Below are 26,497 nucleotides of genomic sequence, written 5' to 3'. Positions count from 1 at the left end.
TATTTTTTTTAATTCAAAATAATGATATGATTTGAAGAAACTAACATGCATCAAATATAATGATGACAATATATAATGGGGGGAAAATATCCACCCAAAGTGTGATGGAGTCAAGAATACATTATACTATTCATATTTTTGCAAACATTTCCCTGACAAAACAACCACTTAGTGGAAAGGCTATTGGTTATAGAGTTGTGCAATAAGATTATATTATCCATTGTATTTAATTAATAAGTACTGTGAGAAAAGGTAATATGTAAGTGAGCTAATAATTATTTGGTTAATTTTTGTTAGGTTAAGAGGGAAATTAAATATTATTTAAGAGTGTGTATGTACATTTTATTTTTGTGTAATTGTTTTAAATCACATAAAAAACAAAAAATAAACAACATTAGAAATACTATGTGCAGCGGGCTTGATCGAAATGGTGTTGACAAAAATAGAACACAAGACCCCTCTAGTATGAGGATCACGCTCCACTCATTCGTCAAACCCATTTCGGGCCAATTATTTGGGGTTTTTTTTTTTTTTTTTTGTTTTTCTGTGACAAGGAAAACCCAGTGACTACTGGATGGTCTGCACTAGATAAACTCAGCTCTTGTGTAATTACCAACAAACTACATAAGAAAGGTAAATCACACTAGAAAGATCGGTATGAGCGTATGACAGTCTCAATCACAATAGTGTTAGCCAAGAATCAAACTCGTGCGGACCTTTAGGTGCCAAAATCATACTAAAAATTATTATTTAGTTAGTTTTGAATAGACGATTGGTTGATTATTCGGCATTATGAGTTTATATATATATATATATATATATATATATATATATATATATATATAATAAAGTTCGGGGTCTTCCCGTGCGGCGGTGCGGCGGAATTTCAGAATACACCAACAGTGTTAACAATATGCACCAACAGTGTTAGAAAAACACACCACAATGAAATGCAATAAAACATCACAGAATACACAACAGACTTAAAAAAATACACCATATAACTCACCACCCCCAATGGTGTATTTCTGAACAGTGTATGGTGTTTTTACTCACACCTAATGTTGTGTGTTTGGTGATGCAGGGCTCTGTTTACTCTATTTTTTGTGGTGTATTTTCCTAACGTTGATGGTGCATATTTGTTGAACTATTGGTGTTGCCGCACCGTAAGACACTGTCGCACCTGAACTCGCCTATATATATATATATATATATATATATATATATATATATATATATATATATATATATATATATATAGTGAAAGGTTCCCGTGCGGTGAATGCTTCCCGTGCGGATGTGCGGTGGATTAATGTGCGTGAGATTTGTACTCAATGTGCGTGAGTGTTGTGCTTAATGTACCTGAGATTTGTACTTAATGTGCGTGAATGTGTAAAATGCAGCAGAAAATATTAATGTCAGCTTCTTCCCCATCCCCAGTAGTCATTTGCCCCCTCCCTGATAATGATGATGCGGAGACGAGCTATGGTGGTTAAAAATTATGGGAATAATACAACAGAAAACCACACTTAGCTGCTATGCAAATTTTACTGTGCGTGCGTCATTTATATAAACATTCAACTGCACTGAAGGTAGCTGATAATCCAGAATCCATGGCCAAATCGAAGGAAGAAGTAACACGAAGCTTGGGCATTAATGTGCGTGAGTTTCTGTTCTGCTTCCTTCTGAGCTCGTAATTCTGAAATACGCACGCACATTAAACACAAATTTCACGCACATTAAACACAGTACTCGGGCACATTAAGTACAAAACTCACGCATATTAACATGACGCACATTAAGTACAAATCTCAGACACATTGAGTACAAATCTCACGCACATTAAGTATAAACCTCACGCACATTAATCCACCGCACATCCGCGCGGGAAGAACAAATGCACCTAATCCCTTCCCTATATATATATATATATATATATATATATATATATATATATATATATATATATATATATATAACAGAGGTTGAGTCTAATTATGACCGGATTTTGGGTTGTGCAAGTTGGGCTACCGCACAGGGCCTCAAATTTTAGAGATCCAATATTTCGTTTTTATCTAGCTAGTTTAGAAATAAAAATTAAAAGTTTTCAATTAAACATAAAAGGATCCATAAAGAAATGGTAGAAACATGTGTTTATTGTATTTTAACTTTAAGGTCCAAAGTTTGAAACTTGCATGATGCTCTAATTGAGTTTGCGCACACTATTATGGATTTTATTATTATTATTATTATTATTTTTATTATTATTATTATTATTACTAGTAATTTACCCGCGCGATGCACGGGAAAAAATTATGTTATTATAAATATAAATAAAAAATAAAAAAACTAAAATATTTTAAATTATTTAATATAATAATATTTTTGAGCTTCCATTGTTCAAGTATTTATTATTTTTATAGAATACAAAATTACAATTAAAATAAAATTAAAATTAAAATTTTGTATGGTTAATATAATCTCTAATTATGTGCATATTCAAATAAACTTATAGAGAGAATTTACATAATTACATTGATTTATTCTTAATTGTATTTCATCTATATTATAATTTTCACAATACGAATAATAACTAAGATAATTATATTTGGAAAGCAAATTTCAAATTTTGTATGTGTAAATTTAAAATCTAATTGAACACATTTTTTATATGATTATATTTTTTTTTTTTGAAAACTTTCCATGCGGTATATGATTATATAATATATAGCTATTTTATTTTTCAAAAAAATATTTTTTATATGATTATATAATATATAGCTATTTTATTTTTTAAATGTAGTGCTTTTTTTGTTTTTTATAATAAAGGATGTTGTGGCATTAATTGTAACATTAATTATTTCTCAAACCATATAGCTTTATTATATAAAGGATTATTATTATTATTATTATTATTATTATTATTATTATTATTATTATTAGAAAAAATTATGGTATTAGTTTTAAAGATTTTAATTTTGGTATAGCCTCATTTATTTACCAGAAAGGGACCACAAAAATTTAAAAACCGGCCCCAGTAGATTTCAATTAGTTTAAAATTGTATAACATTGAAATCATGGGTTATCACTATTACCAATTTTCATTTAAATCTTATCTTGATAAATTATGACCGTACATGTTATATCTAAAATCATACAAAAAATAAATATCTAGTTTAACGTTATCATTTCAAAACTTCAACATACATAGTGATGAATTGATTATATTACCTTATATATATCATCATTATTAGTTCCCAACTTTTTTGGTGTCTCTCAAAAATGTTGCGATTGGCCACCAAAAGGTTGAATTGATGGAGCACTTGCTGGATCCCCTATTGTTCAATATGGTCCAAAAAATTAAAAATAAAAACAAAAATGAAGTGGTCCTAGATAGCTACAAGGATAATTGAATATAAATATATAATGCTTCTAGAACCTTTTTTTTTTCTTTTTTTTTTTTAGTATAAAGAGTCAAATGTCTCAACATAATAAAGATATGTGAGGGTAATATCTCTTTTATCCCAAAAGATATTTAAAAAAAAAAAAAAAAAGAATAAGGTTCAAATTGGCCACTGAACGTAACCTGAAAATTCAATTAGGCCACTGAACGAAAAAAAAAAAGTGCAATTAGGCCATTGAACACTAAAAAAATGTGCAATTAGGCCACTGAACTCTCCAAACATATGCAATTTTACCGGATAGCAGGTTACCATTAATTTTAGCAGGTTACCTGCTTACGTGGCAGCTTAGTTGACATTTTTAATAATTTTTAAATAATTTTTAATAATTAATTTTAATAATAAATTTTATAAAAAATTGGAAAAAATTAAATAAAAAATAAAATAAAGTCGTTTTTATTTTAAATTTTTTTTAATAAAAGGTTATTATTAAAATTTATTAAAAATTAATTAAAATTTATTAAAAATGCCAACTCAGCTGCCACGTAAGCAGATAACCTGCTAAAATTAAGGGTAACCTGCTATCAGGTGAAATTGCACATTTTTTGAGTGTTCAGTGGCCTAATTGCACTTTTTTTTCGTTCAGTGGCCTAATTGCACTTTCAGGTTACGTTCAGTGGCCAATTTGAACCTTATTCCAAAAAAAAAATACTAAAGAAGAGCAAGGAATTCAGATCATTTTTCTCAAATTTGAGAAATTTATTTTTCATAAAATAAATTCTTTTATCAACCAAACAAGGTAATTTATGTTTACCCTCAATTTTGATGAAAAAAGTTATGGGAAGAAAATTTTTGTGTGAACCAAACATGCCATTAGTGTCTATTTGCCTCCATATTCTCTTACTATAAAATGAAAGGGTAATTATCCAATACTGTAAAAGTAGGGACCAAATTGCTAGAATTGGGGTGTGCAAATTTTGGTGAAAGTTCGTTTAATAGATCGAATTGAAGAATTTTGATTAACAGTTCTTTAACCCAAAAAAATTGGTTCGACTAATGGTTAAAGGATCTGTAAAATTTTAGTTAACGGTTAATTCGGTTCGAAACTATAGGTTATGGATTTGTTATTATAGGTATTATTTTAATTGAATTTATTATTATAAGTATTATTTTAAATATTTAAAACTTTAGCATAGCTTAAAAAACTTCGGTTAATTGGTTAACCGACCGATTAATCGAAAAAAAACTTCGGTTCGATTAATTTGGTAAAATAAAGTTTGATTCAGTTAGCGATTAAACCTTTAAAAACTTCGGTTAAAATGGTTCGATTAATCGATTGCATGCCCAATTGATTGCATGCCCCTAGCTAGAGTCGAGAGGTTTGAGGACACGACAACGCATAATTGATGGCTTGAATTGGTTGGTCGTTATACGTGCGGGACGCCAGGACATGAATGTGTTGTATAAGGGTGTCAATGTGGGTCAAAGCGAGCGTACCAACCCTAAACTGCGCCCGTAGAGGGGCGGTTAAGACCTAGAACTTTTAATTTGGCCCGCAAAAATGTGAGCTTCGCGGGCTTTGGCCTGCACGACTTAACGGGCTACACGGGTTAGCAAGCCAACTTGCACACACATAGAGTTTGTATTAGATGCAATCAGTAGTGTTAACTAAATCACTCTAAAAAAACTATGTGTGTGTGTGTGTGTGTGTATATATATATATATATATATATATATATATATATATATATATATATATATATATATAAATCTCACGCACATTAAATATAAACCTCACGCACATTAATCCACCGCACATCCACACGGAAAGCAACAAATGCACCTGATCCCTTCCCTATATATATATATATATATATATATATATATATATATATATAGACACACACACATAGAGTTTGTATTAGATGCAATCAGTAGTGTTAACTAAATCACTCTAAAAAAACTATGTGTGTGTGTGTGTGTGTATATATATATATATATATATATATATATATATATATATATATATATATATAGGGAAGGGATCAGGTGCATTTGTTGCTTTCCGTGTGGATGTGCGGTGGATTAATGTGCGTGAGGTTTATATTTAATGTGCGTGAGATTTGTACTCAATGTGCCTGAGATTTGTACTTAATGTGTGTCATGTTAATATGCGTGAGTTTTGTACTTAATGTGCCTGAGTATTGTGTTTAATATGCGTGAGATTTGTACTTAATGTGCGTGAGTAATTCAAAATTACGAGCTCAGAAAGAAGCAGAACAGAAAACTCACGCACATTAAAGCCCAAGCTTCTTGTTACTTCTTCCTTCAAAAACTCTTTTTGTTTCTCTCTTCTCTTGGAAACCTTTGCAGTGCTGCCTTAGCTTGCTTATGTATGTTATGCTGCTGTGTTGAGTTCGTTCTTGCATATTGAGTGTCATCAGCAACTTCCAAGATTAAGTGCCATTTTTTCACGAAAAACCTGCAATTCAATTCTCCCTAAATCACGCGGGAACTTCGGTGAATGGTGATCGACCCCATTGGGAAAGGAAAAACTGACATCCATATTTTCTGCTGCATTTTACACATTCACGCACATTAAGTACAAATCTCAGACACATTAGACACAACACTCACGCACATTGAGTACAAATCTCACGCACATTAATAACCCGCACAACCGCACGGGAACCTTTCACTATATATATATATATATATATATATATATATATATATATATATATATATATATATTGTAAACATTAAATTAAAAACATCAAATATTAAAATATTTTAATTTATAAACACGGAAGAATCTAATAATATTTAGGTTAAATTATTATAATATAGAATAATATCATAATAATTTTATTTAAAAAAAAAAATTGGAAGTTGGCCCACAAGCCCGCATGAGGCGGGCTAGGATTGCATAATACTAATCCACGGGTTTCGTGTGTCGGTCCGCGAATAAAAATACCTGCGGTGGGGATCAGCCCGCCTTGATATCCCTAATGTGTTATTTAGTGTAATGGTTGCAGAATTGATCTAGTTTAAAACAACGCCTAGTTATGTTGGGCCAGTTTCTAAACCTCAGAGCCTGCGAAGTGCCCATATATAATCAGAATTGAACCTAAGTTATTGTATCAACGAACCTATCCCACCATATACTCTTGTCACCCATCGTTTACTAGTGATGAAGTGAAAGGGAAAGAAAATAAAAAAGGAAAATAAACAGAAAAATTGGGGTAGGCAAATGCAACACAACATTTCTATATACATCATATTGCCATGTCCACATGTAAGTTTCAGAAAAAGCTATTTTATGATTGATTTTTCCTTTTTTTTTTTTTCTTTTTAAAGACCATTGTATATTTGAGGGGAATTGATCACTATTTTGGTCTCTCAATTGTTTTTCAATTGTCGATTAGGACCGGTTTTATTATTCTTGTGGTCCCGTTCTTATAAATAAATAACGCCGTACCAAAAGTTATAAATACAATCTTTAAAACCAATAATACTGTAAAATATATTATTTTTATTTCCTATTGTAAAATATATGATTTTTATTTCAAATAAGTATGAACGGTATAAATATTAGGCCCTCTAAAAATTGAGGCTTTGTGATGTTGCCCATCTTGCACGCTCCAAAATCTGGCTATGCTATCGATGTAGTCCATAATTTTCAATTTCAACTAATTTGATTATCGAATTTTTTTAAATTCCGTCAATTAAACCATTCGAGGATCAAATTGACAAAATTACTATTTTGATCCCTTAAAAGGGTTTAATTAATAAAATTTTAAATAATTCAAGAATTAAATTAGTTGAAATTGAAAACTAAAAAGTATATTGATATTTGGACCAAAATGTGATTTTCCTTATAATCAATTGTTAGTGATGAGTGGATTTTGTTATTGTATGTTTGTTTGCATGTGGTGTGGAGTGTGGACTAAGGTGCCATGTGATATGTTATTACAAAATTTGTTACGAGGGGTCTAGAAACAATTTTGATAAATATATTAATCATGTGATCAATTGTCTCTTTCACTCGTTTACTTTCTTAATTTGGGCCGTGTTTTACGGCATAATAAATAATGTGTGATCTTATATTCCAGTGAATATTCCAACTTTTTATACATTAACAGCACGTTTGGTTCACGGAATGAATTTTGAGGTAACAGGAATGCTATTTCATAAGGAATGGAATATGTAAGGAATAAAATAGGAATTGTATTGTATTGTATTGTTTGATTTGCGGAAGGAATAGACTTTAGGAATTATATTACAGTATTTGGTTGATTTAAGTAATAGAAATAAAATATGTTTTAAAAGACATAAATACCCTTATAAAAATATGTGATGATGGCGGTGGTGGTGCCAGTGGTGTTAGTGGCAGCAACGGTGGCAAAGGCGGTGGTGGCGGTGATGGGGTGACGGCGGCGGCGGTGGTGGTGCTGGTGGCGGCGATGGTGGTGTTGGTGGCAGCGGCAGTGATGGTGGCGGCGATGGTGAAATTGGAAATAAATTTAATTGGGATAAAATAGGAAATAAAACTTTTAGGCTATTACTGAGAACTCAGGAATAGCCTAATACCAAGGGGCCTCAGGAATCTCTATTCCCCTTGCAAGGAGAATATGTTATTCCCGGGAACAATGTTCTTGAAATACAAGTAGTTACCAAACAGGGGAATAAACCTATTACTGGAATGCTATGTCATTTCAGGCCTATTCCGTGAATAAAACAGCCCATAAAAATCTTACCCCGTTTGATTTGTGAAAAATATTACTTTTCTGTGTAAATATAAATATATGTACTATTTAAATATTACTTTAAACTATTAATTTTTTCAACAAATAAATTTAGAAGTAAAAGCCAAGCACCTTGTGCTCATATTACATATGATGACCTCTCTCATGTGGGAGGTCATGAGATCAAACCTTAGTGGAGGCGTGGTTGACTCTTTGTGCTTCATTAACTTGGATACTACAATGTAATAGAGTCAGTAAAAAAAAAGAATAATATGTTTTAGTTTATTACATTTAATCTAATTTTCACCATTAATAATTGCTTAATTATTTGATCTTTCAAATTTCAGGCCTTTGTCAACAAACACTCCATCAAAATCAATCAACAAATCGTTCAAAATCACTTGTAATCAAAGTGGGTCTCCGTCCCCTCTGGTATAGAAAAATCAAATTGGCCAGCACTTTGCCTCTTAATTAGGTCGAGCCGGTGAGAACGAGGATTAGACTGAGTATGGTATGAGCTTAAAGATACCTCCTACAGTTAAGGTCTACTCAGGACACCTCGTGGTCTAACCTAAAAAGTGAGTCCCCGTCTAATTGTTATCTTTATAGGGGGACCCACAATTGGGTTATCATTTAGACAAATATTACAATCGACAAGGACTCCTCCTCACCCCGACTCGACAGAGCATCTGAGAAGATGTAAATCATGATAACTCAGCTGAACACAAAGGCTAGATCGACCTTTATTTACTGCGCACAAAGACTAGACATTTACTTACTGCGCACAAGGAGCCCCCTTCACTTTGAGAGGTTGCTCCCACACTATCAATGAGACTTGATTCTGGGTGATTGTTTACAAACTTTATCTCTGTGATCAATTGAATTGTCTATACTGCGGACACACTTCAAATTTCTTCCAAAGATCTATGTTGCTTCGTCAATGTACACCTAGTCCAAAATCATTGAATTAAAGTGGGCATCCGTCCAATTGAATCAATAATTGTTATCTTCATTGGAGAAGACCTACAATTAGGTCATCACTAGGCATTTTCATGCTTCTAGTTCTAGATAGTTTGAATAATAAATTAATAATTAGGCATGCTAGTGTAACGATTCAAGTCTCACAATACTTATCAAATTATAATACGTAATATCAAGCAACTTCTTTATGGCAATACATCTTCCTTTAATAAATTTTCACCTAAACTAATTCCTTTGCCATTTTAATTTGCTCACCTTTAACAACTTGTACTATTAGGACCCACCAAAAGGCTGCCTCTGCCTGAAATGCCACAATCAATTGCTTCAGTCTCGTGCTACTGCAACTGCTCATACATGTGTAAAGAGGAAAATGATAAATGGACTTTTACAGAGTAAAAGCTGTTATCTTGTTATACTTTTATTGAAGGATAAAATCAAAGGAAAAAATGTAGCACCCCTCGGAAGATAAACACAACTAGAGCAAGACCTTTTAGCATGGTGCTGTCAGTCAAGGAGTCGAGCCTTTTTCAAGCTCATTTTAGGATTTGATTTGCATCCCCTCTTACAAGATAGATCTTCTATGTTATACTATTCAATATTTTTATATAAGGTTCTTGTATATATAGTGGTGTAAATCCTTTTTTTTTTTTTTTTTTTTTTTTTTTTTTTTTTTTAATGTGGGACAAGTGTTTGTTTCAAGCTTTTCTATCTTCATTCTCTAATTTAATTAAATGAGTCTACTTTGAGAATCAATTTCTCATTCATCCATTATCCATTTTCAAGGTCGTTCCAATGAAAATGAAGGTCCTGTGACATCATAATTTGGGCCCCTTTTCAAGTCATATATATATATATATATATATATATATATATATATATATATATATATATATATATATAAAATAGTTGTTCAATTTTATAAATACGTTGTAATACCCTAAAGGAATTTCTTGCTTTGCCACAACTATTTGCAATATCACAGAGAGTTAAGTTATATATATATATATATATATATATATATATATATATATATATATAAAATAGTTGTTCAATTTTATAAATACGTTGTAATACCCTAAAGGAATTTCTTGCTTTGCCACAACTATTTGCAATATCACAGAGAGTTAAGTTAAGATTGTGGCTACACTAGGAGTATAAAATGCTCTATGATTTACATCCAAGATTTTTATTATTATTATTTTTTTTCTGGTGCACCTTGGACTACTCCTCCAGATCTTGATTAAACTACTTAATGAAGAACTCCATTTTTCAAAATTCAGAACTTGTATACAGTATACTACCGATCGGCAACCTCCACTCAGACCACTTCTAGAAAATCAAAGAATCTAAGCCCCCACAACCGAGTTCAAACCTATGAACATCCATTTGAAATGGTAATCGTGTTGACAATCCTCATATAATATTAATCTATGTATATAAGTATATAATTTTTTATTTTTTATTTTTACAATTTTGTCCCCAAATTTGGGGCCTAATTGTAAAAAAAATTATGACCTTGTTTTGTAAATGGATGTTAGCTAATAACTGTTATCTGAGTGGGTAATTAGAGAGTATGACTAGTTGATAACATTAGCTGATAGCTGTTTGGTACGGAGTATAATTTATTCCTCAAAAAGTTAATTGAAAAAATTGCTTTGAGCAGCTTTTTGGAGTTACAAAAAGCTGATTAACCAAACACACATATTAATTTTTTTTTAACCAAGTCAAACATCTAATAATAGTCAAATAAACTAAAATTGACAGATAAGCGAACTATTTTACCAAACAAAGCCTATATATATAACTCACATAATATATGTATATAACTATATAGTTTTTTATTTTTACAATTGTGCCCTCAAATTTGGGGGCAATTGTTAAAAAACAAAAAATTATATATATACACATACTATACAGCACGCAGTGGATTGCTTGCTGTATAGTATATGTATATATATATGTCCTCAAATTGGGCCTCCCAAATTTAGGGGACCTTGTGCAAGCACTTTGCCCAGGGAGGGACGACCCTGTCCGTTTTGAGCGTAGAATATATAAATCTCTTCGGCTCACTATAAAGAACCAAATTTATTTTGACCGATTCAAATCAAACGTAGACCTTACATATATTTGTACCATAAAATAGTCACTTATCATATCATTTTTGCTATTTTTTCTAACAAAAATAACATAATACAAGTACGGTCATAGTTGAATTATGACAAAAATTCTTAAAGTCTAGGTAGACGTATTTGAATTCAATTCCAATTAAGCATGCAGATTTCTATGTAGGTTTCCTTCCTTCTTCCTAGTTAGAATATTCCCTCATGTTTAGGTTTTTCATCTCTCACGAGTCAAGTACCTCGGTAAATTATATTGTATATCTCACTGAAAGTGTTATTGGCTCTTTGTATTTCAATAGGTTGAGAAAGTATATGAACAAATACTACATTGTAATAGAGTCAATAGCATTCAAAAAATATCGAATATCTCGAGATTCATCTTGCATAACCTATATAATAGGAATCCATTTTATTATGTAAATCTTAATTCACAATATAAACATTGTAAATCTCTCTCACTAGGTCAAACTCACGACCCCGTTGTACTTCCAATGCCCCATTAGTCCATCAATAGCATTGGCTTATGACCCAATTTTGAAACTCATGCACTAACAGGGCGTTTGGTTGGAGGGGGGAAGATGAATTGTAATTCCATGGGAGTTGAATTACTGGAAATAAAGTGGGAATTTAAATAATAGACTACAAGGACTAGCTTTCAACAACTGGATTGACGAGGGAATCTCTTCGGCAACTAGAAGTAGAAGACCTTGTAGCGACAACATCACCTCCGCCGTCGCTGCATGGAACATATGGAAATGGCGAAATGAGGCAATCTTCAATGGAACTTTCAAAGCCCTTAGCTCTAAAGTCTTTTCTATTCGATCCCAAGTAGATGACATTAACAGAGCCTTCGCTAGAGCAAGGGGACCGCAATCAATTGATAATTTGACTTGGAAACAACTCTGCTGGGAGAAGCCTAAGGAAGGTTTCTTCAAATTGAATGTAGATGGTTCCGCGTCCTCGAACTCACAATCAGCTGGTTGTGGCGGAGCTATTAGAGACCATAACGGGAGATGGAAGAGAGGCTTCCTTGCATTTTTTAGGACATGTACTCCATTCGAATCAGAAGCTTGGGCAATACTAAAAGGTATCCAGCTCTTAGTGTCCATGGAACTTACCCATGTCATCATAGAAAGCGACTCGGCAGAGGCGGTGGAGTATATTAACTCTACCAGGCTACCCTCAATAGCTGGTCATAACATCCTGGAGGCCTGTAAACGTGAGGTCCGCTCCTTTGAATCTTGCCTGATCAAGGTCATTCCCCGTGAGATCAACTGTGTAGCAGATAACTTAGCACGCTTGGCAAGGTTGCAAGGCGTTAGCTTCCAGATTTTGCCTGACCCTCCAGTGGAAACAAGAGCCTTATTAGTTGAGGATGCTGCTGGATTTCCTGTATGGCGTAATATGTGTAGCTCCCCATATACCTTTTGTTTTTCTGCGGGTCTCCCCCTTCCTTCATATATATAAAAAAAAAAAGTGAGAATTTAAATTCCAGTGTTTGGTTGACAGGAATAAAATTATTGAGAATTTCAATTCCAATGTTTGGTATACATGGGAATTGAAAGGGAACAAGTAGTATAAAGTAAAAAATGTCCATTATTGTTGTTAGACATTAATTTTAGGTTAAAAAAGGAAGGGGTAATTTTGACTCATCACTATCTTTTTTTCCCAGGAATTAAAATACCAGGGGGGGACATGGGATTTTAATTCCATGAAAATGGGGGAATTGTAATTCCATGGAATTGCAATTCCCTCCAACCAAACTACGGAATTTAATGGCCTTTGGAATTAGGTGGGAATTAAGTGGTAAGGGAATTTAAAATCCCTCCAACCAAACGCCCTGTAATAGTTATATATTAACGATGTAACGGTGCATCAAATATTTTCTTAAAACTTTATTACAAAATGAAAGTTTACTACTCCGTATCAAATTAAACCACATACCCACTAAGGTTGTCATCCGACAATTGTTATGCCTTGGACCTGGGTCCACCTTATAAGGTGCACCCAAGTTCAAAACGACACAACTTTGCGTGTTTGGAATAACAGTGCCGCTAGTGGCACCGTTTCCTCAGTCAATGATTTTTTTTTTTTTTTTTTTGTGAATATAGAGTTCAAAAATTATGAATGTAGATTCAAAAATTGTGTTATACTATTGATATAATTGTGAATATAGAGTTCAAAAATTGTGAATATAGAATTCTGCAATTGTGAATATTGACTTATGTAATTTTGTATATTGAGATCTAAAATTATGAATATAGAGTTCAAAAACTGTAAATATAGAAGAACGACGCCGTTTTGGACAAGAATCGACAACATAATTTGCCCTCATCCGGATATTGGGCTAATTGAGAAGGTATTAGCCCATCCAAGTTATTGGATTCAGATGGCCCAACAAATTACTAAACGTATGCCCAAAAAATCAATCGTTATGCTATGGACCCGTGTCCAGCATGTAACAGTGCCGTTAGGCACTGTTATCTTCTTTTTCTTTTTTTTTTTTTTTTTTTTTTTTTTTTTCTTTTTTTTAAATTTCATACAACTTCGTTATAGGAGTATATGTTCATAATTTTATTACTATATGTTCATAATTGTAAGTTCATAATGTCATAGCTCTATGTTCAGAATTCCATAACTGTACATTCATACTTCCATAACTGTACATTCATAATTCCGTAACTGTACATTCATAATTCAATAACTGTAACTTCATAATTTTGGAAGCTCTATGTTCACAATTTTAGAGCTCTATGTTCATAATTTTATCACTATATGTTCATATTGTAAGTTCATAATGTCATAGCTCTGTGTTCATAATTTCATAACTGTACATTCATAATTGCATAACTGTACATTCATAATTGCATAACTGTACATTCATAATTCCGTAACTGTACATTCATAATGCAATAACTGTAAAATCATAATTCTCAAAGCTCGATGTTCACAATTTTAGAGCTCTATGTTCATAATTGTAAGTTCATAATGTCAGAGCTCTGTGTTCATAATTTTATAACTTACATTCATAATTCCATAACTGTACATTCATAATGCCATAACTGTACATTCATAATGGCACAAACGAATAACACCGTTAACGGCGAGACAAAATTAATTTTTTTAAAAAAATTAAAATGACGCATTTTTCTGAAAACGACATCGTTTTGGACTCGTGTCCACAATACATTATGGACACGAGTCCACGGCATAATTTGCGCCAAAAAATTGATACAAATAATTTGGGGTCCAGCCCATATAATTAGGCCTATAAGACAGTTCTTGAAAAGTGTGGCCCACTAGTTTATGAAAGATGAGTCACAAGGACAAGGCAACCTTATCTGATACGTAGTAATATTTTGCTTTGAATGTTGGGCTATGAAGAAGGGATGAAACTAACAAAATCATTGGAATCACAGCCTGCTTAAATCTTGGATTGGTAGTCCAACCTTCATTTTTTGGTACATCCAAAGAGAATGATCATAGCTAGAGGCAAATTATTATGTGGACCGGATTTAAAGATACAATTTCTCAAACTTTAGAAACACAATTTATATTCTAGATATTTACAATTTTAATACTAAAAATACACAATTTAGGATCACGGTCCACCTTACAATATGAACCCTGTTCCATGGTATAACAACTGATAACTAGAGGCCTCGATAAGACGGTTTTGAATCATTTAAATTGAGAGTTTGAATTTTAACTATAGATAGAAGCTACGTGCCTCATCACTTCCTCCATAACTTAGTCAACACCTGACTGTATATTTATGCGCAAAATTATGTTAATCTAAACTCAAAACTTCAATGTCTACACTAGTCACTAAACTGTATACTTTTGTGCACAATGAAAACAATTCAAACCCAACCCCTATATTAAACAAACCCACCCGGTGAACTGCCGAGCTACAAGTCCTATAACACAAGAGTAGGATTTTCTAACAAGCCAAGGTCGTGGATGGCCAAGAGGGTTAGAACCAAAATTAAATGGAGTTTCTCATCGATTAAACCAATACCACGGGAACACCACATTTATTCTTAGTTCATCTATTTAATCTAGTTTACTTATTTAATTATACAATTTTACACATTTTTCCCAAAAAAAAAAAATCAAACATATTAAAGACATATTTCTGAAATGCAACAAAATACTAAAAATAAAAATATTTTTCTGAAAAATATTAAACTACTTGGGTTGAAATTGGGATTGGGGATTGGGACAGTAACGTAAACCCAAATGTGTAGATGTAAAAGTAAAACTGGTAAGAAAAAGCGGAATTCCGAAACAGCCCCTGAGATAAAGAAGAATTACGAGGCGTAACCTTCCGGGAAGGGTTTTTCTCTCTCCTAGCCGACTTCGCATACACATACATACATACTCTTTAACCCCAGCCTCCATCTCTTTCTTTCTGGTTCCTCTTCCTAACAGAGGGAGGAAAATTCCAATCTCTCTCTAGAATCTCTCTCTCCCTCACGTACTGGTATAGATACATACACGGATCTGTACCTATATACCGGTTAGGTTTTGGATCCCAGCTTCGATTTTTCGGTGCGGCGGTCAGGATTCATTGCGCAGCGGAGGATTATTGAGGTATGCAGTCTGATCAGACAGGGTTGAGCTTGAGACCAGGTGGTGGAAACCGAGGCGGAAGTAGAGTGCTCGGCCCTCGCTTTGATTCCTCCTTGTCACCCAATTCTGATCTCCCCTTGCTTCGCCCCCATGGCGCTTCTTCTGCTCTCTCTTCGTTCAAGGTCGATTCTTTTCTCCGTTTTCCGGATCTATCGCCTCTTTCCTATCTATGCCCTGTTGTTGCTCGAAATGTTTTTGTGTTTCTATTGATTCATTGGATTTTGAGTAATTAAACTTGTGTCTGTGTGTATCTATATGTGGATAGGGCTTTTAGGGTGTGATTGAATTCGGGGGATAGAGTTCTGGGATCAAATAAAGTCTGTGGGTCATTTTTGCTTCTTTTTTTAGATGTCCGATGCTGCAATGTATATACACACGGACCCTGACATATGCGTAGCTGTATTTGGAATCAAGTCGGATGTTTGATTGAAATATAGGATTGATGTGCTTTACAGTGCCTATTTGTTTTTTTCTCGGAGTTGCAAATCCAACACACTTATTGGTGGTGTGTGGATGTATTTGATACTAAAGTTTCACTTTTACTAAAATGCACCATATGTTTTGTACTTAGACACCCCTAAAAAGAAAAGAAAACACCAAATACCCAACCCAGTATGCGAAATTGATTGTACCACTAAAGTTCAAATCTTTCTTTTAAAATGTTATTATCTACTTGTCCTTGTGTATGAGTGAGCCAACGGTCATTGCCCATCAATCTATTTATCTACAGTCAAGAGGCAAGACTATATTTTTTTTGGAAGAGCTGTCTCATCTGTACACCAATAATCTATATAACCTGTCTGTACTAATATTAACTTTTGCTAGTAATTTACTTTTCTTGGTTGACTGAAAACTATTTTATGTTGTCGTCCTAATTCTTGGCAGCACACTTAAGAAATGTGTATCTGCTGTAAATATGGACGCAGATCAATGTGTAGGCTTTAGGAGGGCATGTAAAGAGTCTTTATTGCCCTTAAAGATCCCTTCAGACATGGAATTTATCTGTGCAATATACCTTTACCATGATTAATTCATAAATTGAAACGACTGATGACTGCTATGGAGTTTATCCTGTTGACAATCTATATTAAGAAAGCCTTGTTGTTTCAGATTATATTTTGTGATCTCATTCTATTAATCATTGTAGACTGGAGAGTCCCGATTTGAGGGCCAGGAGCGGATTCGATATACTCGTGACCGGCTTCTTCAACTGAGGGAGGTATGACTGTATGCGTTGTATTTGCTATAGAATATTTGTTTTGCCTACATTATTAATGTCCTAAATTATGTTGTTATCTATTGCATGTTACTGATAGACTCCTTTATTACGATTGGATTTGTTGGTTAAGTTATTGATATTATCCCTTCCTGTAGTAGCATGGAGTATATCTACTGATCCCTTTAGTTTTGGTTAAAATAATCCTAGTGGTTTTGCTAATAGGAATGTTCTTGTTCTATTCTTTGTGATTTTGCCTTTTTTTTTTTTTGTAAAAAAAAAATACTGGTGCTTTAAAGTGCCCCTTTTCACATTTTACCAGGTAGTTAACATCCCAGAGGATATTCTGAAAGCTAAACAGGAGGTTGAAGCTGAATTCTTTGGTGAAGATGCCAATCGTGGTCGTGGAGAAAGCAATGTAAGTCTCTACCAGACTTCTTGTTAGAAATTTTCTTTCTCCCCTTCTCTTTTGTGTATATTTTGATGATATGGTGTGGCATTTCTCCTACAATTATCTTAAGCTATTCTAAATCTACTGCAGTTGCAAACTCAACCTCAGAGTCGATATTCTGAGCCAGATAATCGTGACTGGCGGAATAGGTCAGCACAATTTTCAGCCCCTGCTGATGAAAGGTCATGGGATTCGATGAAAGAGAACAAAGAATTTGGTGGTAGGATGGGTGAGCAACTCAACTCACAATTTGGGAGAGCCCAGATCTCTTCTAACCAAGCGGTAATTCTTTTAATATGTGCCTTGAATTTTGTGAATGTTACCCAGCTTTAGTATTGTTATGTGTAGCACTGCTCTTATGTTTGTTGTATGTTTGCATCAAAACTGCATCGATTTGGTTCCAATAAGCTGCTTTGCAGTACAAGTTCCTCATTCAGTGCTGTTTAATGATTTTATGCCTCATGAAGCTATTGTTTTCTTATTACTTGAAGATACTTTCATTATGTTGAGGTCATTAAGTAGAGCTAGGGTCTATGAATATAGTAAGCCTGCAATACTTGGATTATATAGTCTGTTCATTGTTTGTGAAATTCTGCATTGGTTAATAAAAATGTTCGCCATACAACTCTTTTTTATCATATGTTGTTGTGTTGAGCCTGATATATTTTTGATGTTGTTGAACCAGGGAGGACCTACTCCTGCCCTTATCAAAGCTGAGGTGCCATGGTCTGCTAGAAGGGGAAATCTTTCTGACAAGGATCGTGTTTTGAAAACAGTAAAGGGGTAATTCATGGGTTTTTTGTTGATTTATTTTACTCTATATTTTTTGCATAAGCATCGTTCTGTGTGTTGTTGATTAATCTTATCTTCCCTATGATAAATGGAACACATATTTTATCATAGGCATGCCGTTGTGATTTTTAACCTGATATTCAGAAAAGTAAAGCTTCTAATGGCATGTATATTTTTGGAGGTGCTTGAAGAATCTGAAATGTATACACATTATTCACATCTTTAGAAATCCATTAAGGCAAATCTTTCTGTTAGGTTGCACAGTTTGTTTTATTTCATGTTTAGCCAGATATGACAACTACCATTTTGTTAGCGTTTGCTGGTACTAATGATTTTACTTATATTGCAGCATACTTAACAAGTTGACTCCAGAAAAATTTGATCTCCTTAAAGGTCAGCTTATTGATGCTGGGATAACAACTGCTGACATTTTAAAGGTTCTTACATGACTTGTATTACTCGGCCATAGTTTCCTCTTTCTGGGTTTCTTTACTGCTTCAATTGTTCCGAGTGACATTTCTATTTTCATTCCGCAATGTATAAATTCTATGACTTGGCTGCTTACATATTCTTTTGTCCGTCAGGGAGTTATTGCTTTAATATTTGACAAGGCTGTACTGGAGCCCACCTTTTGCCCAATGTATGCCCTATTGTGCTCTGATCTGAATGAGAAGCTGCCTCCATTTCCATCTGATGAACCTGGTGGGAGAGAAATCACGTTTAAGAGAGTGCTCCTGAATAATTGCCAGGAGGCATTTGAAGGCTCTGACAAGTTGAGAGAAGAGGCCCGACAAATGACTGCTCCTGATCAGGATTCAGAACGCAGAGATAAAGAAAGGATGATTAAACTGCGTACTCTTGGTAACATACGTCTTATTGGGGAGCTCTTGAAACAAAAAATGGTTCCTGAGAAGATTGTTCATCACATTGTTCAGGTTCATTTAGACTCCATTTTATTACCTTATATATGCTAATTTTCTGTTTTGCATTCTTCCCTTTGGTCCCTGGATGATTTGGTCATTATCATTGTGCAATTATCTTACATCTTCTATTACCTAAATAGGAACTGTTAGGTCAAGACCCAAAAAGTTGTCCCGAAGAGGAAAATGTTGAAGCTATCTGCCACTTCTTCAACACCATTGGTAAACAGCTTGATCAGAACCAGAAGTCAAGACATATCAATGATATGTACTTCAACCGATTGAAAGAACTATCCACTAACCCTCAACTTGCTCCACGACTTAGGTTCATGGTTCGTGATGTTCTTGACTTGCGGACAAATAACTGGGTCCCACGGCGTGAGGAGGTGATTCAATGATTTATTCTGTAGTTTTTGGCTAATCAAGGTGTATGCTTGAATGCTTAGTCAGTATTTTTTTATTTACAGGTGAAAGCCAAAACTATTACTGAGATTCACAATGAAGCAGAGAAGAATTTGGGGTTGCGTCCTGGTGCTACTGCAAGTATTAGGAATCCACGTGGTGTTGCTCCAGGTCCTCAAGGGAGTATGAGCCCTATCGGCTTCCCTAATCGTATGATGCCTGGGATGCCAGGGGCAAGGAAGATGCCTGGAATGCCTGGATTTGATAATGACAACTGGGAATTCCCAAGGTCTCGGACAATGCCGAGAGGTGATGGATCAATGATGCAATCTGCTGGCCGTGCTCAACCACCACTCATTGGCAAGTCACCATCATCAAACCAAATGCTTCTTCCTCAAGGTAGTGGTGGTCTTGTGAGTGGCAGGACTAGTGCTCTCTTATCCGGTAGTGGTGCGTCTCCTGTTCGTCCAGTGAACTATCCACTTGATTCTGCACCCCAAATTCCTGGTCCGGTAAGACAGCCTCCAGCAGCATCTGTGCCACAAGCCACTGAAAAGCCACAGGCTAAAGGAGCAACACTTGGTCCTGAGGAACTCAAGAGGAAAACAGTTGCACTTCTAGATGAATACTTCAGTATTCGGCTTTTGGATGAAGCGTTACAGTGCATTGAGGAACTAAAATCTCCTGCTTACTATCCTGAGGTTGTAAAGCAAGCTATTTCCCTTGGATTGGACAAAAGCCCGCCCTGTGTCGATCCTGTTGTAAAGCTTCTCGAGTATTTGTTTGAGAAGAAGATCTTTGACTCAAATGTTTTGGGAAGCGGTTGTCAGAAATTTGCATCTCTGTTGGATGACCTAGCCATGGATTTGCCTAAAGCACCAACCAATTTTGGCGACATCATTGGAAGACTTGTTCTGGCTGGTGGAATTAACTTCAGCATCGTGAACGAGATCCTGAAGAATATTGGTGACAACTTTTACCTAAAAGATGTTTTTTCTGCTATAATGAGGGTTGTTAGCTCAAGTCCATCCGGGAATGCGATTTTGGATTCACAGGCAACCAATGTTGAGGCATGCCGGAGTTTGCTCCAGTAAAGCCTCTACTCCATCACCTCGTAGACGGAAAACCTGAACTCACTCATCAATGAAATCCCCATTCCATTTACTCTCCTAGGAGCAGCAGCACATACAATTATCAGTTGGAGCTTGGAAATCTCGGGCTTCATAGTGAGTTGTATATTTCTCGAGGTGGGTAGTTATTGTGTTTGATAAAGGGAGGAAGACATTAAAAGATTTTGGTCTCAACTGTGGTTAATTTTATATCACGTCCCGAGGTAAAGGGTCCTTCATGTGACCCGTTTGTTTTTATATTTCATTAGTTTTTTCCCCCCTTTTCTTTTTCTCTAAAAAATTTATCTCTCCCTGACTAGTAAAATTTCTAAGTTTTGCCGAACTTGTGAGCTCATAATGTGACTGTTCCCTCCGTTATAGCATTTTTGATTGAGATATTCTTGTACTTGTGCTGGGATAGCAATGTTGTGTGGTTGTTATACATACTATATAGCACAGGAATAAGATTCTGCTTTGCGGTTATAGCTGTTCTTGTTTTCCTTGTTCTCTAATAGTTGTACATACATTTCCACCATTTTTTGATCTTTCCGTATTCTGTTACCGTTACACTATTATATTCTTCTTCTGCTTGCCGATCATATTAGACCAAGAATTTTTATGATATTTTATTGCGTATTCTGTTACCGTTACACTATTATATTCTTCTTCTGCTTGCCGATCATATTAGACCAAGAATTTTTATGATATTTTATTGCGTTTGAATTTAGTACTCGATAGAACTCCAGCTAGTTGATGCTTTGATGGTTTGATTAGTCTTTTATCCCTATATACATTAGCTTTCTTTGTGCCCTTACGGGTTTACATGCTTTTTTGGTCTGTGTTTCAAGACGGGTTGATTGTAGTTACGAGTTTACTTGTTTGTTGACTCACATATATCGGATTCTTTGGTCTGTGTTTTAAGATGAGTTGAGTTTAAGTTCTGTTTTTCAAGACGGGTTGAAAGGAACGCGAGTAAGTGGTGACTGGTTTATGTGTGTATGATTGTTGTACTTGGAGCTGAGCATGCCGAAAGTTAGAATTTTTGGACAAAATGGCGTAGTACGAGATATGCTCATGGCCGAAAGGTGGAAAGAAAGCATCTCAACTTTATGCTAATGTCAAACTTGGCAACTTTTACTAAATCGTTGAGTAAAGTTTTGTTGGGTTAATGATGTTTGGTGTTTTTAATACACTGATTTGATTCTCATATCATTGCGTGGAGCATCTTAGTTTCATTTTGTTGAGTTATGAGCCAGTGGTGTAACTGAGTCGACTGAGTTTGAATATTTAAAATTCGACTCGGAAAGATTTTACAAAAATTTGTAGTAGTAAGTACTTGACGACTAAATATCATAATAAAATTTAATATTATATCTTGATAAATAATTGTAGAAAAATGTTTGGCAAAGTGGTTGTTAGTTGATAGCATATTAAATGCGAAATGACCTTTAACTTTTTAATGGTATAGGCCCTGTTTAGTAAAATAGTTAGTTTATACTTTATAGGCTAATTTTGACTTATTTGATCACTATTAGTTGTTTAACTTGGTTTAAAAATCAATGTAAGTGTTTGGTTAATTAACTTTTTGTATTTCAAAATTTCAAATTCAAAAAGCTACTTAAAAAATAACTTTTTCAATTAACTTTTTGAGGAAAGAAATTATTTCAAACAGCTATTAACTATCAGCTAATTTACCAAATACTTTTCTACAATCAGCTAATGTTATCAACTAGTTATGCCTCTAATTAATTCAATCAGCTAACAGTCATTTACTAAACAGGATCATAATTTAATTTATTTTTTCATAAAGTTAATCGAAAAAGCTGATTTGAACAACTTTTTGGATTGGATCTTGACTCTTTAATGATATAATTTATTTTTTCAAAAAACTAATCGAAAAAGCTAATTTGAACAGTTTTTTGGATTGTAGCGTTTTGGAGCAATTGGATGATACAAAAAGTTGATTAACTAAACACTCATATTAATTGTTTAATCAAGTCAAACAATTAATAGTGATCAAACAAGCTAAAATTGACTGATAAACTAACTTTGTTACCAAATACGACATTAGTGTTGCATAATATACTTCATAAGAAAGATTGACTTGTTTGACCTATCCTCATTTGGAATGCCTTATTGACCTACCTCTTATTTTTAAGGACATAAAGTTTTTTACAACTGTCCTATATTCGAACTGTCTATCCTAAATATAGCTTATAAATACATACTCATACAAGAACCAAAACATCTTCTGCAATTCGCCATGTTTGCTCTCCTGATGATCTGTCTAGCTTCATTTCTTTTGCTATAAGTTTATTGTTTCTCTAGTCAAACATGATGATCATTAACGTTAGAACTTCATCAAATTTTCTATAACATGACTACTACTACATGTGTACGAGCCTATGTTTTAAGAGAGTTGTTAATGATTCTTTACATGCCAAGTTGCCAACTCTATATGATAATTTGCCTTAATCTCTAAATAACAAAAGTGAAAATACTCAAATGTCGATCGAACCTATCCCATGAGCATACTATTAACAATATAAATTTAGCCTCGAAAAGGGTGAGTAACTAGGTGGAACATGATTCTCATACTTAAAAGGTCGGTCACAAATTTAACTCTTGCCAACACCATCTTAGTCGAGCCCTTCACACCGGATTTTCCTAATTTACCTATCCTTGTTGTTTGCTAGCTATTTATTCCAACTAGCTAGTGCTATTTCTAGTATACCCTGAATAAAACCTGCATTGTGACCCTAACTGCAAGCTGTCAAAGAATTACATTGAGTTAAACTAGCCTAGTTGGTAGACTCAAACACTCAAACCAAGAACGACAATGCCAACGGTGCACTCTATGTGAATTGAAGCCTGCATTGTGACCTTAGTCAACAAAGAATCACGATAAGATAAACTAACCTAGCTGAGCTGCCTACCCTAGAGGTAAACAAATACTCCGTATAAGTTACTCATAATTATATTAACAAACACAAAATAAGAAGGCCAAGAGCATATATATATATATATATATATATATATATATATATATATATATATATAGTGAACATACACCTTATGCCTAATTAACCGCTAATGAAATTGTTAATTGATATATAACCATGCATTAAAATTTGTGTGTTTATACACACCAAGTGATAATAACCACAAAAATCTTTATTTAATTGGTCCGATTGCCCCACGAATCTCCTTTGCTGCTTCTCCCGACCGGATCAACAAACCCTAGCTCTCCGTTCGGGAGAAAATGCCCAAAATTAAACCTCAAACTATCTCCTTCCTCACAATCATGGTTCTGTCCTTCCAATGTCGCAAACTTTACGCGGACGGAAAACTCTTCCACGTGAAAAGCGTCGAAGAGATTCAGAAAACGCCGCCGCCGCCGCCGCCGCAGCAGCGTTCATTCAAAAGCGGCGAATTGTTTGAGGGGATGATGAAGAAGCATACGCCGTTTTCGTTATCGGCACGGAGCCTTAGAGGTACGTTCGCGTCTCATGGAGGGGGCAAGTCGCGGCAGCGGCGGCGGAGGCGGAGAACCCGTTTGCAATTGGGAAGGTCCGGTGGTTCCGGGGAGAAGCTCCGCCGTGGATCCAGGCAATTCATAGCCATTAATGTTTCTATGGTTTTGGTTTTTCTGTTTTTCATATCATGAGGTGCAAATTATTCAATGGACTAGAGTCTACCTTGCATTGTAGATCTTAGTCTAAAAATAACTTGTTGGCACATTTTGTACTTTGATAATTTTTGTATCGGTAGATATCATATTATATGTCAATCATTATCAAGTTAGGTTCTGTATCTATTGACACATCTGTACCGTTGATATAACTTTTGTACTTGTAGCTATCATATTATGTGTAAGTAATTATGAAGTTATTTGTTTACACAGAAATTGTTAAGTGAAATAGAAAAACTTTGTTCCCATGTAATATCTTTAACTTTAGTGTTTCCTGGTATAATTTACCTTCCTGGTGTCTAGTTTGTGGATTATTATATTGTTTGTTGGTTTTCATTGTAATATAAGTGAATTTGTTAATAAATATTTTTCTTAAAAATAGAAAATAAATAAGAAAACAAAAATTAAGGGCAGCTAGCTAGTGACCCATTTGTTGGTTGTATATGATGAATTCATGTTTTAGTTTATATATCCTTAAAGATTAAGAATAGATGTCATACATACTCTAAAGATGGCAAGAGTAAAGAAGAAGTTGAATGCACATGTACAAAATGGATGCAACCTAACCAACTACTTCTATAGTTTATATTGCAAATCATCTCCTAGAAGAAGATCATCAAACTGTTGGTGATATATTAATTAATATAATTGACATCGGAACGATATACTAGAGACCCTTGCAATTATCATATCACTTCATAGTAATAACTTCTTTATTAATTAACTTAAGACCTGATAAGCTAATTCACCAATAATCTATGAATATCGATGTACAATTTAGACCTATTAAAGTGTAACTCATTTTATCCATCAATAACAAGCATGTAGTTTTTCGCGAACAAAATAATGTTACACATCCTGATAAAGATTCCGAAAATGATGAAGAGCCAGTATAGGGACGCTATAAGTGTTCCGATGAACCGTTTGGTTACAAGGAGCTATTAGTCCGAGTCTCCCCTCTTGATAGGAAAAAAAAAGAGAGCTAAGCATGGATGTATAACACGGTATGATACAATCTTTAATTTTAAACTAGTATAAGGAGATATACATAGCATAGGAGAAATAAAGTACATGTTTATAAAATTTGAACTAAATAAATGAATTATATATATATATAAAGTACACTATTTTTGAACGGACCATACACCCCACCATCTACCCTTCATTTTCCTTCATTCTCACATCAACAAATATAACAAGTTTGATACACTGTTGATATGGACAAAACAACCAACCTGAAAGGTATCGGAAGAGAATATGCAAAGTCACCTAAAAGGAAGATCAATTTGATGAAACATAATTGTCGTTATTGAAAGTTGTGAATTTTTAGTGCAATTTACCTCTCACACGGGTGTGTTTTAATTTGCAGGTTATTACAAAGAGCGGAATTTATCCCGTAGATTTCTAACTAACCTTAACTTGCTAACTGTGAACTTGTAAAGAATTTTACTGCAACTACTATATGATTGTACTGCTATGGCTCTAACATGTTTGGAGGACCTTGCCGTCGTATCTGAGTGCGGTGTAGTCATATAGTAAGTGCAAGGCAATCCTTCACAAATTTGCTACTCGTAGGTTAAGGTTGGTTCTCACCTGAATATATATATATATATATATATATATAGGCGAGTTCAGGTGCAGCGGTGCGGCGGTGCGACATCACCAATAGTTCAACAAATATGCACCATCAACGTAGGAAAATACACTACAAAAAACAGAGACAAATTAAGTACGCATCACCAATAGTTCAACAAATATACACCATCAACGTAGGAAAATACACTACGAAAAACAGAGACAAATTAAGTACGCATCACCAAAAACACACCATTAGGTGTGAGTAAAAACACCATACAGTGTTCGGAATACACCATTGGGTGTGGTGAGTTATATTGTGTTTTTTTGGGTCTGTTTGTGTATTTTTTGATGTTTTATTGCATTTCATTGTTGTGTGTTTTCCTTACACTGTTGGTGTATTATGAAATTTCGTCGCACCGCCGCATGAGAAGACCTCACTATATATATATATAT

The 26,497-nt window shown here is 34.2% G+C and overlaps 1 protein-coding gene across 1 annotated transcript; it reads left to right on the top strand.

The window, feature by feature from the left end:
* The first annotated feature begins 15,629 nt into the window (after positions 1-15,629).
* On the top strand, positions 15,630-21,263 carry LOC109166298 (eukaryotic translation initiation factor-like). The gene is made up of 9 exons (XM_019315244.1): positions 15,630-16,007; positions 17,033-17,104; positions 17,424-17,519; positions 17,643-17,834; positions 18,238-18,335; positions 18,694-18,781; positions 18,929-19,279; positions 19,408-19,650; positions 19,732-21,263. The coding sequence occupies exons 1-9, from the start codon at positions 15,849-15,851 to the stop codon at positions 20,758-20,760; spliced, it is 2,328 nt and encodes a 775-aa protein (XP_019170789.1). The 5' UTR covers positions 15,630-15,848; the 3' UTR covers positions 20,761-21,263.
* Positions 21,264-26,497: the final 5,234 nt, after the last annotated feature.

This window comes from Ipomoea nil, unplaced genomic scaffold, assembly GCF_001879475.1.
Source record: "Ipomoea nil cultivar Tokyo-kokei standard unplaced genomic scaffold, Asagao_1.1 scaffold3087, whole genome shotgun sequence".
NCBI classification, from domain to species: domain Eukaryota; kingdom Viridiplantae; phylum Streptophyta; class Magnoliopsida; order Solanales; family Convolvulaceae; genus Ipomoea; species Ipomoea nil.
The sequence above is the reverse complement of the archived record's forward strand: the minus strand, read 5'-3'. Positions and strand labels throughout refer to the sequence as shown.